Source organism: Lagenorhynchus albirostris, chromosome 1, assembly GCF_949774975.1.
Source record: "Lagenorhynchus albirostris chromosome 1, mLagAlb1.1, whole genome shotgun sequence".
Classification (NCBI taxonomy): domain Eukaryota; kingdom Metazoa; phylum Chordata; class Mammalia; order Artiodactyla; family Delphinidae; genus Lagenorhynchus; species Lagenorhynchus albirostris.
In genome coordinates this window covers 123,417,225-123,434,344 of record NC_083095.1, presented here as the reverse complement: position 1 = coordinate 123,434,344, position 17,120 = coordinate 123,417,225, and the positions used below count along the sequence as shown (strand labels likewise).

The 17,120-nt window shown below is 37.0% G+C and overlaps 1 protein-coding gene across 1 annotated transcript in view; it reads left to right on the top strand.

Moving 5' to 3' along the window:
• The first annotated feature begins 259 nt into the window (after positions 1-259).
• The window catches only part of CLPX (caseinolytic mitochondrial matrix peptidase chaperone subunit X), a 36,298-nt gene continuing 19,437 nt past the window's right edge, over positions 260-17,120 (top strand). The window contains exons 1-4 of the mRNA XM_060152035.1: positions 260-558; positions 7,614-7,774; positions 9,433-9,550; positions 15,704-15,858. Coding sequence (XP_060008018.1) covers positions 480-558; positions 7,614-7,774; positions 9,433-9,550; positions 15,704-15,858 — 513 coding nt within the window. The 5' untranslated portion in view covers positions 260-479. The remainder of the gene's footprint in view (positions 559-7,613; positions 7,775-9,432; positions 9,551-15,703; positions 15,859-17,120) is intronic.

Below are 17,120 nucleotides of genomic sequence, written 5' to 3'. Positions count from 1 at the left end.
GCAAACTTTTCAACGCTAGGATAAAGGGACTTTCCGGAAGAATTGTGGGTCGGGACTTGTAGTTCTTCATTTGGTGGGGGCGGGGGTAAATCGGCCTTCTGCCGTAGCGTGCTCATTGGCGCCCAGGTCACCGCCCCCTTCCCCTCGCCTACGTTTGTGTCTCACGCACGCGCGGCTCGTGCCCACGCCCCCCTCCCTAGGCCTAGGACGCAGGCGCGCGCAAGCCCCCCTGGGCCCGATAGGCGGGGAGGGTGCGGGGGGAGGAGAACGTGGAGGGGGGGCATGTTAGGTGTCTATTCAGTAGACGGCAGTGGGACACGAAGAGTGCGAAGGCATTGCTGCCAGGGGGGTGATATCTGCAGTGGGCCTAGAATCGACAGGAGAGTTCGGAGCCAAGCCAGCGAACCCCGCGAGTAGCAGTCGGCTGCTGAGACCCGGAGGGCGGCAGGGGGCGAAGCCCCAGCCTAGGCCCCGCGGAGATGTCAGGCTGCGGCGCTTGTACTTGCGGCGCCACAGCCGCGCGGCTCATCAGCTCCTCGTTCGCCTCCGCTCCAAGAGGTAACGAAGTAGTCCCGCACCTGAGCTCTTGACCCAGCAGTGGCCTGGCCGGGGGCGGCGGGGACCCCGGGGAGGGCGAGAGGCCTCCCCCACCCCGAGGATGTGAGGAGGTGCTCGGCGCTTCGCCTGGCAACCCCCCCTTTCTCCGTGGCATGGGTCTCTGCCAACCTCTGGAGCAGCTGGTTCTCACATTTGAAGTGAAACCCTCTGGCTCCCCCACCCTCCCGCTTTCAGGCCCTCTGACTTTGGGGCCAGAATGTGGTCGCTTCGCAGAAACCCTGAAAGAGGCACGCAGTGCTCCGTTGGTTAAAAAGTGTCCCCAGACCCAACTCCGCAGGTGACTGCCGCCTCCCCTGGCTGCGGCTCCTCTTCCGGAGCCCGGCCGGGTTCCTCTTGGGCCTGTCGTGGGCCGCGGGAAGGGCCCGGATGAGGAGCCGCCACTGTTGGGGTCCCCCCGGGGCCGCGGGGCGCCGAGCGGGCCGTCCCGGGCGCAGGCCGCGCGGGGGCCGTGGTGTCACAGTCGTTGTGCGGCCGCTCACACCGGGACGTAAAGCTGACTCGCACTACTTTTCGGGGGCCGCAGCAAAGCGCCCGAAGAGATGGAAATTCCCACAGAAATTGTTTTTGAAGGGCTTAGGTGTCTCAGGGAGTCAGTCGTTTGCCGGATTTCCTAACTTGACAGCCCCAAGTAGTTTTTTAAGGGTGGCGCTTGTTTACCTGTCCTTTCTGTTTATCAGGAGCTGTGAAAGAGTGGCAACCCCAGCCAAGAGATTACGGAAAAGAAACCATTTTTCTCTTCCCTAAATCTATGAATAGCAGACAAAGAGTCTAGATCCTGTTATAATCACTAACTTCTAGACAGATTCGTTTTGTTTTGGATTATCAGTTTATGATCTTTGGATTAGAAAAAAACAGCTCCCTTTTCCGAATTTTTAGCTTCATTGTAAAATTCTTACAGTTTACTAAATATTTATTTTCCGACAGTTTATTTCACAGAGGGATTCAATGAGGTTGTGTGGGCAGAAGCATTTTGTAAAATGGTACATAAATGTAAAGGAGTGAATTTAGTCCCAGGACATTGTTAATCCTGAACAAGTGGACATTCCTATTCCAGGAATATGAGTTGCAAACACTCGAAATTGACAGATATTTAAATTCATTTATTTGACAAATTTGTTGAGGGCCTGCTATGTGTCAGGCCCTGCTTTGGTGCTGGAGATGGAAGGGTGAATAAGTCCTCATCTTCGAGTTTAGAGGAATAGACAGAGAATATTATTGTTTCTGGGCCTGTATAAGGTATGTGTTCTCCTTGGGCAGGGAAGGCTTCTTTGACAACATTCTTTGTCTCTATCAATTGTCCCTGAAAACTGTGAGTTATAGGAAGTGTGCAGCTATTTGTTTATTTTTCTTTTCAAAACAACATCTTTCAAAATTAAATCTATCATTAGGTAAATCAGCAAAAACTAATGACTTATTTAGGAATTATCTATTTGTTTCTCTGTTAATACAAGTTTACTAGAGGTTTTCAGAAATACCAAACTATAATTTTCACTGTAAAGGAGTAAATTAAATCTAAAATATGAGACATTACCCAATATCATTATAGAATTTAATATTTTTATATGACAATGAAACAGCAAATGGATTTACATAAAATGTTTGTTTTCCATGGTAGAAACTCTAAAAGTATACATAAGTCTACAAGAATAAAAAGATGTATTTTTTTAAGGCCTGAAAAACCTTGAAGAGGGTTATTTTTATTTAGAATTCTTGGAAAGAGGAAGAGAGGTGAAAGATAGAAAAATCACAATTGAACTTTAGCTAGTTTATTATTCTTATGTACAGAGTTAAGAATTTCAGCAACATAATTTAAACAAATAAAAATACTTTCATCAATATAGTCTTCTAACAGGAAATTTGTACAATGAATTAAGAATAAAAGGGGAGATTTCAGAGCTCCTCTGAAGTACAGTGCTATTCTCTATTTCTATTGGTTTATCTGTCATGTTAGACTTTAAAAATTTTAAACGGTAGTTTGAAAAATTAATTTGATAAATTGTCATAGTAGACACTGGATCTGTTTTCTTTTCCTGTTGGGCTATGTGTATCCAATTTAATGTGTTTTTCTTCACTATTCTCTTTGAATATGAAACCTATAGTAAAGTAAAATTTTAAAATATTTTTTCTACTTGAATTGCTGGTGTTTTCAATATTGATGTATATTTTTTCAAACTTTGCATATATAACAGTTTGCATTCTAAATATATGCATTCAGAAATGTTTGATTCCATTTAAAAAATTCTGAGTGACAGTACTTGGTTTGAATTTGGCTGTGAGAATTGTGTGCTCCTGTGTAACTCAGGGTGTCACCTCATGAGGGTGTAAATGAAGATTTGAAGATGCTCAAACATGTTGGTGGGCATCCATAATTTTTTTTAGCTATATTTTAATTCTCTCTCTCTCTCTCTCTCTCTCCCTCTCCCTCTCCCTCCTCCCCCTCTCGTAGTTAAATCCAATACAAATTAATATGACAAAGTGAGTAAATGATAGAGCATCTTTATTTCTACAATAGCACACTATTTCCTAATCAACATTTCTCTTTTCTTGGGCATGTTCATCTTCAGACCAGCAGACTAGTAGTTTTAGTGAAAACCTATCAAACGTTTTTAAACTTGAGGAAAGCTATCATAGGAGTGATGTTATTTTTCTTTATTAAGAAGTATGCAGTATTCCTGAAGTAATAACTTGGGCATAAAATAAAAATTTGAGATTATTAAAAGCAATAAGCATCTACTAAGTTGCCAGCATTGTTTGCGAGTTTTTGTTGAATTTTGTTTCCAATTTGTGTTGGAGGTTAGAGGACTGGTGTTCAAGAGAGCATTTAACTTAATTTGCCGTTTCATCAGTTGTTATACACTTAAAATATTGTCACTACAAATATAGTTTTAAATTTTAATTCGTTCTTTTGCTCTATTTCTAAAATGCAAATTAAAGATCGGTTAATCTTTTAAGCTGAATCATTTGTATGTTTTTGGAGAATGCTTAGTTCAAGATTGAATATAGGAAGTCAAGTATTTAGAAATTGAATAAATTACCCTCCAAGTTCTTAATAGCCCTAAAATCATTGTACCTTATTCTAATATATATTTTTAAAAAAAAACTGCTCTGAAACTCAAAGCTTTATCCTTATGACAGAGTTTTGTAAGGAGTTTAACTTGACTGTCTTCTGTCATTGCTGCCAAGTACTCTTTCGAAATATACTTCCCATAAATACTTCCCTTTTTGGCTTTTAGGGGTTTTTCACCTGGGTTCACAGGCTTCCAAAGGGCCCAGGGATAGAATTCAGAGGTTCTTTGAACTTTATTTTCACTAATCTGAGTGAAATATAGCATTTCCTTCAATTACGAATGTAGGCAGCAAACCACAGTAGTATTAGCAATACCTGTGGATTTGTCACCAATCAAACACAGATATTTTCATATCACATTACATTACTGGTATTTCAAAATATTGCTTATACTTTCCACTACTTTGAAATCATGGTAGTTACATTAAAAGCTGTTAGATCTTATTTAATTTTGTTAGTTAAGAAGAATATTTTTAAAGAGAAAAACAAATACCGTATGCTAACACATATATATGGAATCTAAAAAAAAAAAAGTGGTCATGAAGAACCTAGGGGCAAGACGGGAATAAAGACACTGACCTACTAGGGAATGGACTTGAGGATATGGGGAGGGGGAAGGGTAAGCTGGGACAAAGTGAGAGAGTGGCATGGACATATATACACTACCAAATGTAAAATAGATAGCTAGTGGGAAGCAGCCGCACAGCACTGGGAGATCAGCTCGTGCTTTGTGACCACCTAGAGGGGTGGGAGGGAGGGAGATGCAAGAGGGAAGAGATGAGGGGACATATGTATATGTATAACTGATTCACTTTGTTATAAAGCAGAAACTAACACACCACTGTAAAGCAATTATACTCCAATAAAGATGTTAAAAAAAGAATATTTTAAAAATATTTTGATAACTACTTGAGGATAATTGGTTTCCTTTGTTATGTATTTTATTCTGTACATTTAAAAACATTCTGACTAGGCTTTACCAGACTGCCAGAGGGCACAAAAAAGGATTAAAAACTGATTGGGTTGCTGCAATAATTTCTGTGAGGATTTTATATGATTGGTGAGTGACTGATCATTTAAATTGTTTTGTACAGTGGTTTTAAAAAGTGGGGTCCTCAAACCAGCAGCATCAGCATCATCTGGGAACTTGTTAGAAATGCATTCTTGGGTCCCACCTCATACCTTCTGAATCAGAACCAGGGAGAATCCCCTCCAGCCTGTGGTTTAACAAGTTCTCCAGGTGATTCTAATGCATGCCCAAGTTTGAGACCCAGAGGTTTAGTATTTACAGCGTCTTGTTGGTGTAGCCCTTAGATTATATCAGTAGAATATTAAAACAGCTCTCCAGTACCATACCATCAGGGCCAGCAAAGAAATTCTTAAATTTAGATTTTTAAATGATATGAACATGTTTCTCAGATAGTATTTTCTGTGGTGACTGTATGGTTGCATTGGTTTCATATGTTACTTGATAAATTATTTAAGGTGAAGGACACTTTTTCTTTCTATTCAAGTAGATTTTAAAAGGATCATGTTCATAATTTTTATCTCTCTTAAATTCCCAAAGATAATTTCCTTTCAGCTTATTTTCTAATAATACTAGATATTGTAAATTGTTAAATACTATTTTAAAAGATGTATTGTAAGTGGGAAATAATACACTCTATCTGATACTTCAGGGCTGTTTTGATCTAAACATCCAAGTACAAATAGCCTCACATAAAGCTTGTTACAATTGTAGTTTTCTTTGTGAATACATCATAAAGGTTCAATAAAAAAGTTACCCTTGTTACATAGATTATAATAAATTACTGTATTATGCTACCTTTCATATTAACTTATAATGGATGTTTTCAAGCACACACAAAATAGAACACTGAGCCCCAAAATACCTGTCACCCAGCGTCAAAGTGCATTCAACTTTCTGCATTCTTGATTTCATCTATCCCTCTCCTCCATGACTTTTTCTAGACTTGCTTTTTAGATTGACATAGTCTTTAAGTCATATTATGTCCTTGGAAAAACATTAATGTTTAGCTTAAATTTCATAAACTACCTTAGATCTCATTCTAATGAGAGAGTAATAGCTAACATAATTTACTGCAGAAAATGGAAATGTTACAGAGAAAATTTGAAATGTCTTTTGAAGATGTTTCTTAGAAGGAAAACATCAAATGTAGTTGGTTTTTTTTTTTCCTTATTAATAGTCAAGCTTAATAGTGTTAAGCAAAATTTTACACTCTTTGGGTTAGGGACTGGGATGTCATAATCCTTTTTTGGTGTTCTTTGTGAATTTTTATAGAAATGAGAAAATTTGTTTCCTCTTACTTGTATCTTTCCTGAGTAGTTTGGTGGGTTCATTTTAGTACTTCGTGTAACTGGAGATGGCCTATGGTGATAAGTAAAGAAACTAGTTCTAACAGTGTACAAAATTGTGTTGGAAAATGGGAGTCGTTAAAAAAAGAGTTATATAATTAAGCATTTGGTTTTGAATTGTTTGATGTACATAATTTTTTTTTTTTTGCGGTACACGGGCCTCTCACTGTTGTGGCCTCTCCCTTTGGGGAGCACAGGCTTCGGACGCGCAGGCTCAGCGACCATGGCTCACGGGCCCAGCCGCTCCGCGGCATGTGGGATCTTCCCAGACCGGGGCACAAACCCGCGTCCCCTGCATCGGCAGGCGGACTCTCAACCACTGCGCCACCAGGGAAGCCCTACATAATTTTAAACCAGTTTTTGCATTTGGATACAATATATACATGTGTGCATGATCTTTTAAAAGCCCTAACAGGTGTGGGAATGAAAATTTAAGTCCTGAGTTGTGAATTTTGCAGGGAATAAAATGAGGGAGGGAAAATCAGTTTCTTAAATTTATCTAAGTGTTAACCCCTTGGTTGTTTATTACCTCCTAATAGCACTCTGCTGGGAAACTTCCTTTTTGGGGATTCATTAATGTACATTATAGCTTATGCAAGATTCTGAATAGCTCTAGTGTACTGAAGTCTATGGAATTTTGTTTAACCTATTGTATGACCATTCAGTTTTCTTGTGTAGGGAACAGTCTTTTAAAGACCAGCTTGGGAAATGCTGCCTTATGGGAGTATGGCTCTTTTGCCATTGACTATAATTTATTCGGAGGCCTGTTTCGTATTTATATGGAAAAAAGCAGGAGTCAGCAAACAGTGGCCCCATGGAACAAATCCAGCCACACCCATGTGTTTACATATTGTTTAAACTTGCTTTCATGTTACAGGGAGAATTAATGAGATTGAGACTACATATATGGCCCACAAAGCTGAAAATACTTACTATCCTCGTCTTTTACAGAAAAAGTTTGCCAAATAAGTCAGTGATTAACCTATGTCTTTTTTAAGAATTAACTTCAAATATGGCAAAAGGTTAAAATGTTTGAAAGCTGGATGGTGGTTACACAATATTTTTTTATTGAAATATATTTCTCTTTTCTATAGGATTGAAATATTTTATTAAAACATGTTTTAATGAATAGCACATAACTTTTAAAAGAACATTTGAAATTTGTTGCCATTGTTGCAGATATTACCCCCATATAACCAAAGAGACAGATGAGTTCATGTCAATTGTTTATTCTCATTGGTAGAAATAATATAAGAAGTATAAGAATATAGGACATAAATGGCCTTTTTCCCCTACAGGTGAGGCGGATGTTGAACTGCTTATTTTTCACACTTTGAAAGAGCCATTCATTGTTATGACCTGGGTGGTCTTTCCTTACTTCCAAAGCACAGGTCAGGCCAGTTTTTGAAGATGGTGTCACCGGTTTGTACTACTGCTGTGAAGACTATAGCTTTTTCAACCTCCTTTATGCTTGAGGGATTTTTGTTCCCAGGGGACTTATTGAAGGTGTGTTAATATTTGATGTGTAGACTAAATTTCATTGTATTTTCAGGTATTTCTTGTGGTCGCATTCATATACCAGTTTTAGGAAGGCTTGGGACCTTTGAAACTCAGCTTCTACGAAGAGCTCCTTTTAGAGCCTTTACAGAAACACCAGCATACTTTGCTTCAAAAGATGGGATGAGTAAAGAGGGCTCTGGAGATGGAAATAAGGTATTTTATCTTTATTGGCATCTATACACATATTTGAGTTCCCTCATTTAAACAATTAAATATAATACTACTACTCTGTATTTCATTGGTTTGTATGTTTTCTGTAGGAAATGTGAAATATATAAAATGATCTGAAGAATTTTACATATTTAAAAAAAAATAAATTTATTTACATATTTATTTTTTGGCTGCATTGCGTCTTTGTTGCTGCGCGTGGGCTTTCTCTGGTTGCAGCAAGTGGGGGCTACTTTTGTTTGCGGTGCGTGAGCTTCTCACTCCGGTGGCTTCTCTTGTTGCGGAGCACAGGCACTAGTTGTACGGGCTTCAGTAGTTGTGGCTTGTGGGCTCAGTAGTTGGGCTCTAGAGTGCATCCGAACTTGTGGCACACGGGCTTAGTTGCTCCACGGCACGTGGGATCTTCCTGGACCAGGGATTGAACCCGTATCCCCTGCGTTGGCAGGCGGATTCTAACCACTGTGCCACCAGGGAAGTCCCTACATATTTTTATTTTGTGTTATCAGTCTGAGCCATAAAATAGTTTGATAAGCATTGCACTTAGTAAGCAGTAGCTAAAATTTCTAACACCCCAAAGCAGTAAAGAAGCTTTATTAAGGCGTAGAGAACGGACATGTGGACACAGGCAGGGAAGAGGAGGGAGGGACGAATTGGGAGATTAGGATTGACGTATATACACTACTATGCATAAAATAGATAGCTAGTGGGAACATTCTGTAAAGCACAGGAAGCTCAGCTCAGTGTTCTGTGACCACCTAGATGGGTGAGATGGAGGAGGGTGGGAGGGAGGTCCAAGAGGGAGGGGGTATATGTATATATATAGCTGATTCATTTCATTGTACAGCAGAAACTAACACAACATTCTAAAGGAATTATACTCCAATAAAAAAATAATCTATGTAGTCAGTCTCATGGTTGGTTGGATTGGGAATAACCATCATTTTCTGCTTCCACACAGTTCTTACAACTCATGATAGTATAAACCTTACTTCATCCTCTACCTCAAAATCTTAGATATCTGTATGACTTAATGTTAGGCTACTCTGTAGCTAGCAAGTAGATGATTGGTGATTGTATTAGGTCAGTGAGTTATCATTTTTTTTTTTATTATGTGAATTTGACAACACTTGAGTTATTAATATATGTGAGACAAAATGCTAGGTGCTTTCATATCCACACTTAATCCTAACAATGACCCTCTAAAGTAGGTGAAATTATCCCCATTTTAGAGATGATAAAAGTTAGATTCAAGAAAGTTGAGTCACTACTTGCCAAGATAATAACTCCTGATTCAATTTCATTGAAATGTAGTTTTTTACCTATAGTAACTTTTTTTAATTTACTAGTGCTTATTGATTTTTTTCCCGTAGTGTTTATTGATTGTCATTGCAGAAAAGCTAATTATACATGCTGGCACATACCATGTAAAGAAGGAATGCAGTAAATATATGTGTTTACTAGAACTGATTTTATTGTTTTTACACCAGTGATAATAGAGATATAAATTATACTAATAATTCCATTCTAAAAATTGTAAACGTTATAAGATTACAAACAATATTGTTTATACTTAAGTTACATGGTGGTTGCCTGAAAGTAATAATTGACTCTTTCTTTTTTTTTTTTTCTTCCACAAACATTAGAAATCAGCAAGTGAGGGAAGCAGTAAGAAGTCAGGCTCTGGGAATTCTGGGAAAGGTGGAAACCAGCTTCGCTGTCCTAAATGTGGCGACTTGTGCACACACGTAGAGACCTTTGTGTGTAAGTATTCTTCTATTGTTCTTCTTTTTCCCTGCCTTTTCTGTAAGTCGTTACTTGCATTATATACATTGTGTAAACATATACATTATAAATACATACATTATATAAACTAGAATTATTTTCTTCCTGAACTTACGTGTCTTTTACGTTCACCAGATACTAAAAATCTCCTGGACTAGTAATGCTTTGCACTGTGGTACAAGGTAATTTAAGAAAACTCTTTGCTTCTTTTTTTTTTTTTCCTCTCTTTTTTTTTTTGCCGTACATGGGCCTCTCACTGTTGTGGCCTCTCCCGCTCTGGGCACGCAGGCTCAGCGGCCATGGCTCACGGGCCCAGCCGCTCTGCGGCATGTGGGATCCTCCTGGACTGGGGCACGAACCCATGTCCCCTGCATCGGCAGGCAGACTCTCAACCACTGCGCCACCAGGGAAGCCCTCTTTGCTTCTTTATTTTGCTTACATGTGTTTATTTTAAATTTGGATTTTGTGGGTTTTCATGTATGTAACCGTTAAGCTATAGAAGAAGCAAGGCTTATTTATTCTGTATTTGTTCTTCAGATACCTATTAAGCATCTCATATAGCTGGAGATTGTCAGTTATTCAAATATTAAGGTATTTTCCCTTTCTGAGTACTTACCAGAGGTGCTAAGTTCTCAGTTCTAGGAAGTGTCTGATAATTATTAGTGATTCAGACACTAAGAGAAGGAAGACATCAATAGTCCTATTTTTGCTGTTAGTGTCAGTAACTATTTCTGAAATGCAGAGATGCTACTGCTGATATTTTATTTAATGAATCAGATAAATCATTTCCTACATGATTAGAGTTGATGGTAATGACTCAAGAGTAAATTACTTTGCACTACCATGGTACCTGCTATACTATCCAATTGTGAAAAGATTGACGGTCAGGCTTGGCAGAAGTTTCAGTTTCTGATGATTAACTAGAGAGGATTCTCTATATTCTAACTCAGATATTGAGACTTCAGTTACATTTTCACATCTGTCATTAATATTAATTGGCCACTATATGAAAATGTATTACATGTAGCATATCTTTACAATTTTGGAAAGACCTTTAAAGTGGTACCATTCTATATGAGGTTCTCTTTGTGGCTTTGCCTAGTAAGAGATCAAAGAGAAGAATCAGTATGAATGAAAATTAATTTGGATTGCAACATAAAATGAAAGTGGTAGAATTGGATGATATAACTTCTAAATAACATTTACTTTTAACACATTGGTGTCATATAGTAAAATTCCAAAATGTCTGAGGATTGCTCAATTCATACTGGCAGTGTCATATTACATGTTTTAATCAAGAAAATTTCCATTTTTTTCCCCCAAAGAAAGATTTCAACCTTTATAGACCTATAATTCTACTCTAAAAATGATTTCCTAGAATAGAAAAGGAAAGAAACTAACATTTAATAAATGTCAGTATGTATAATTTTATTCTCACAATCTTATTTTTGTCAAAACAGGGAATATCCTCATTTTTATAAATGAAGTAGCTAAAATTAAGTTTAAGTAATTCATCCAAGGTTATAGAGCAGTGAAGATATCTTATTCAGAAATTCCTTTCCTATTCAGAAGTTCCTGTCCTTTGTACCAACTGGAATTCTTTAGGGATAAACTAGCTCCTCTTGAGATTAAATTTTTCTTTTTATACAGTGTTTTCATAACTTTCCAGGTTGTATTAATCACTGAAGGTGATTGTTAACGTACAGATTCCCACCTTCCCTAGAGATTATCTAGATAAAAAACACTATACTTTAGTGTTATCAACTCAAGGCTGTTTCCTTTGGGAATTATAATTAGGGAGGGAGATGTGGGAGTAGAGAATATGGAAGAAAAGAGTAAAACAAGAGTACATTCTTACAAAGCATCTGTTGAGTCAGACACTGCTAGGCCCAGGAAATACACAGATGAGCATGACACTGTCCCTTTCCTCTGGAGCTGTACTGCATAGAAGAAAGAATCCCCAACAGTGAGGCCCTCTTCCTTGGTTTTGCTGGCCCATAATAAAAGTCTCTCCAGAATGTATCCCTTTTGAATGCTGAGGATCTTCTGTGTCTACTCACTGAAAATTGGATCATCCTGGTTCTAAAGAATGTTGTTTGAACGTGGGTTATTCATTTTGTTTGAATCTGCATTTATTAGTTATTAGTTCATAAACATCTTTTTATGTGCTTTTTGTTTGTTTTTATTCTTTTATGTGCTTTTTAGTCACTTGTAATTCTTTTGTGAATGGCCTGTTTAAGTGTCTACTTTTTTTGTCCTTTTAAATTATTTTTAATTACCCGAGGAATACATATGTATATCTCCCTTTGTAAAAAAAAAAGTAGAGCATTATAGATAATGCTAAAGATATATTTCTGTAATATGTCTTCATTGAACACATAACTTTTAAAAAGCATAAATGGTTTCATATTGTTCATGTTTCTGCAAATTGTTTTTTTCCCAACTCAGCAGTGTTTTGAGAGCTTTGTGTGTTAATACATACAAGTTCTTTCTTTTAAATTTTAATTTTTTATTGAGCTATTATTCACATACCATACAATTCACCCTTTTAAAGTATACATTTCAGGAATTTTTAGTATATCCATTAAGTTGTACAGTCATCACTAGTATCTAATTCCTGAATATTTATATCACCCCCAAAAGAAACCCCATAACCCTTAGCAGTCACTTTCCACCCCTTCCCCTCCCAGCCTTGGCAACCATTAACCTACTTGTAGTCTCTATGGATATGTCTATTCTGGATATTTCATATAAATAAGATTATACATTATGTGACTTTTTATATCTGGCTTTTTTACTTAGCATGTTTTCACGGTTGATCAGTGTTGTATTATGTATCAGTACTTCATTGCTTTTTATGGCTGAATAGTATTTCCATTGTTTATCCATTCATCAGTTGATGGACATTTGAGAGTTGTTTCTGCTTGTTGGACATTATGAATGAATAATGCTACTGTGAACATTTGTTTACAAGTTTTTGTGTGTACTTATGTTTTTACTTCTCTTGGGTATATGCTTAGGAATGGAATTGCTGGGTGAAATGTTAACTTTGTTTAGTTTTTTAAGGAACTGCTACAGAGGTAGTAGTTTTACAACCATTTTACAACCCCACTAACAATGTGTAAGGGTTCTAATTTCTCTACATCCTCTTCAACATTTATGTCTTTTTTTATTATAGCCATCATAGGGATGGGAAGTGGTATCTCATCATGGTTGTGATCTACATTTCCCTAATGACTAAAGATGTTAAGCATCTTTTCATGTGCTTATTGACCATTTGTATATCTTCTTTGGAGAAAAGACTAAATTTTTTGCCCATTTTTAAGTTGGGTTATCTTTTTATTGTTGAGCTATAAGAGGTCTTTATGTATTTTGAATACTAGACCCTTATCTAGATACGTGATGTGCAAATATTTTTTCTCATTCTATGGGTAGTCCTTTCCTTTTAAATGCTGTATAGCAGGAGTCAGCAAACTTCTACTATAAAGACCAAATATTAAGTGTTTTAGACTTTATGGGCCATATGGTCTCTGTTGTGACTTTTCTTCTTTGCTGTTATAGTGCAGAAGCAACCATAGACAATGTAAAACAGTGAGGATGGCTATGTTCCAATAAAATTTTGTATATGGACACTGAAATTTGAATTTCATATAACTTTCATTGTCATTTTTTTAATGTAGAAACTGTTCTTAGCTCATTGATCTTGCTGTACATATTTCATCTCACAAGTATATTTGTAGTGATTTTTATGTTTTCTTATAGTGGTATTACTCTTGCTTGACTGACTGTAGAAATAAAATGCCATTTTTATAGATACCATTATGAATGTATAGAAAATCATCAGAAATTGAAATAATATCTAAGATTCTTGATTATAATGATATATATTATTTAGTTTTTTCTTGCCCATTTAAAAAATAACTTGTCAAACATGAATAGCATCCCTACTTTTATTTAAGGTAGACCTTTTAGTTGTTTTTTTGTTTGTTTGTTTGTTTTTTGGTCTTTATTTCTTTTTTATTTTAACTTAAGAGAAAATTGAGATATAATTTCTTTACAGAAAAGGAAAGAAAGTGCATGGATTCTAAATGTACAGTTTGATGGATTTACATATCAAATATTCCCACACCCCAGAAGGCTCCCTCTTGTTCTTTCCTAGTCACTAACCTCTCTTTCCCCAAGGCAACTACTACCTTGACCTCCATCGCTAGAGATTGGTTTTGCCTGTTCTTATACTTCATTTAAACAGAGTCATAGTGCATGTTTTGCTTTTGGGTAGAGCCTTTAGTTTTTATTTTTATGTATATAATACTTTCTGAAGGCTTACTGTAATTACATTTCTCATAGGTTAAGAATAAACTTTCCTGCAGTGGTTTGGAGATTTTATGTTTGACCCTGAAACTTTTTCAAAATCATGAAGAACTTTCATTTAAGCAAATATCCTGAAAAAGGTTTTACTAAGGTAGTCTTTCTTCTGTCATGGGTATATTATACAAGCATGTTTACTGGAATCAGTATTCTGTTTATAAAGGAATATAGGATACCTGTAGTAATCATTTAAAGGAAGGAGGTTTATTTATCCCCTGATGATTTAACAAAATCAGATTTTGCCCCTTGTTTTTAGGAGTAAAAAATATGCATTACAATGCTTGTTTATTTGTTTGTTTTTCTGAAATAGCATTTTGATAAATAAAATCGAATCCTTGAACTTGGGTATATGTTGAACATGTTTCAGTGTAAAACTATTGCAAGTATTCAGGTAGAATTTAAGCAACCCTTCAAACAGTAAGCAGAGAGGAATGTTATTTGTCAGTGTTTCTCTTTCCCTTTCACCTAGTATCTTCAGAGAAATATTTTGTTCTTATGTTCTCAGGCCAGATTTTTCTGTCACACAGCTTGAACTAGATTAGCGGCTTCTCTGCCCTTTAATTCTTCCCCTGTTTACTGGTGCCTTATCCTAAACTAAAGCCACTGTCTTTCCCGCTGATGGGAGATGGTGATAACGTGTTGGGGCTTGTGTTAATCAAAGGTACTTGGTATAGCTTGATCTTTTTTTTTAGGGAAGCACTTACTAGGTGATTGATAAATGGAATACACAAATGACCCCTAATCTAGTTTAAAATTTGGGGCTAGAATTTATCCAGAATGTATTTTTGTTTGGCCTTGTGTTTAAGAACAGACACGTAAGAATTAAATTGGCTGAATTAATAGTTAAATTTATTTTTTAAATGCGGAATTGTCTATTTTTTAAAAATTTAGATTATTTTGTAAAGATTGAGGTGTGCTTGCCAGTGCAGTTTTTCTTGTAATGTATGGATAGGTAGTTATAATATTCCCAAAGGACAGAGATTCCCATGGTTTTAAAAATTCTTTTTACCTGTCTAGTTAGGTTACACAAAGGTAACATAAAAATGTATACCTAGACCTACCAACATGTAACTAATTCCTCTGTACCTTTTGCTCTGTATCTGTTAATAGTCTGTATGGGATTCTCTACCATGCGAGCGGGGGCTACTCTTCGTTGCGGTGTGCAGGCTTCTCATCGCTGTGGCTTCTCTTGTTGCGGAGCATGGGCTGTAGGTGCGCGGCCTTCAGTAGTTGTGGTGTGTGGGCTCAGTAGTTGTGGCTTGCGGGCTTTAGAGTGCAGGCTCAGTAGTTGTGGCACACAGGCTTAATTGCTCCGCGGCATGTGGAATCTTCCCGGACCAGGGATCGAACATGTGTTTCCTACATTGGCAGGTGGATTCTTAACCACTACACCACCAGGGAAGTCCCTGACTCCCCGCTTTGACTGCCGAGGGCCTGGATTCAATCCTTGGTTGGGGAACTAAGATCCTGCAAGCAGTGTGGTGCGGCCAAAAAAAAAAAACTTTAGCGAATGGAGAAGTCGAAATCATTTCAACTGATCTTTTCTCTAGATGCAGTCTATCACAAAATGAAAGAACCTAGTTAAAGTGAACAAAGTGTAGTTTACTGAACTCATCTTTATCATCTATTTTAGGTATAAACTAGGCTGTTTGTTGTGGCTAGTGGAGTGAACTACAAGCATTTTTGTCAAGTATGTAGGTTTCAATTTCAATGAGTCTTTAAGGTTAAACACTATTTGAATTACTTTTCTCTGTCCTTTTACAGCATCCACCCGCTTTGTGAAGTGTGAAAAATGTCATCATTTTTTTGTTGTGCTATCAGAAGCAGACTCAAAGAAAAGCATAATTAAAGAACCTGAATCAGCAGCAGAAGCTGTAAAATTGGCATTCCAACAGAAACCACCTCCTCCCCCCAAAAAGGTATAGGTCTTAGTTCAGTCTTATAAGCACTTTATCTTGAAAACATTTCATTGCTCCCCTCCCTCCAGTTTATATTGAATCTTAATACTAGTATCTAAATATGTGTTATAAGTTCTTAATATGGACTATACCTGGCTAAATTGTTACTGATATTTGATACTTGAAATTCAGGTATGGAATCCATTGCTGTTTTCCCATGTCATGATTACTGTATTCGTAGCAATGAAATATAGTTGATGATTATTAAAATAGTGTTAATGCTGAGTTAATCTAAAATGATATCCTTAAAATAGAGCAGCTGGGGATTTATTTTTGTTAGTTTGGGCCCCTAAATAACACCAGCCTGCAATTTTTCCCCCTTAAGTTAATCTACTTTATGGTAAAACAGCCTCGGGCTAACAGTGGAAGCAAGTAATTTTTTCCTGACCAATGTGCCAGGGCTCTCCTGTATAGCACTGTGACTTTCGTGGTGTGGGCTCTTCCTAGGAGTCTCAGATGGATTGTGATTTGGCCATGTGAAACACAGCAGAGTGTACCATCAGCTTCATTGGGTACTTGGCGTACACTTTCTGAGAAGGAGGAGCCCTGCTCTGGGCTGTGTGCCCTCTGTTCTGGCCATATCTCAGATGTTTGCACACTTACATCATTTGTCTCACCCTCTGCTTCGGTTTAGCTTTCTTCTACTGTTTAGGTACCAGTGCATTTGTCTCTGCAAGTGTGCTATGGCAGGTTTAATAAATCATGGGTATAATTTGTGAGGAATGATGATTTTTAAAAACCGTAATAAAATACATATGGTCAACGACTATAGAATTTGTCATGTAAAAATAAATGAAGTAATGGAAAATATAGCTGTTAAGCTTTATGTTCTCCTCTAATTTGTGTAGACTTCAAACATCTGAGTCAAAGTTCTAGAGAATAAAGTTCTAGAAAATAACTATTTTCAGGAGTTAGTGAATATTAACAGTTAATTTCTGTTTCTAAAAGCTGAAATAATTTATCCCAGGTGCTAAGCTCTTGGCAGTATCCAAGTTTCATCTAGAGCTTTAGTTTCTACCAAGAATAAGGCTTTTAGATTGCCATTTAGATAAAAGCATAGCTTTAAAGTTAATATCTAAGAAGCAGCTAAATGTTTATGAGCATTAAAACACATTGATACTGGTGGTATAATGGTCTTTGATTATATAATGCCTATTTTGAAAAGGTTAGTTTTATAATATGTTGTCTTTGTGAAAAATATTATTTATATTATTGAGAGAGGT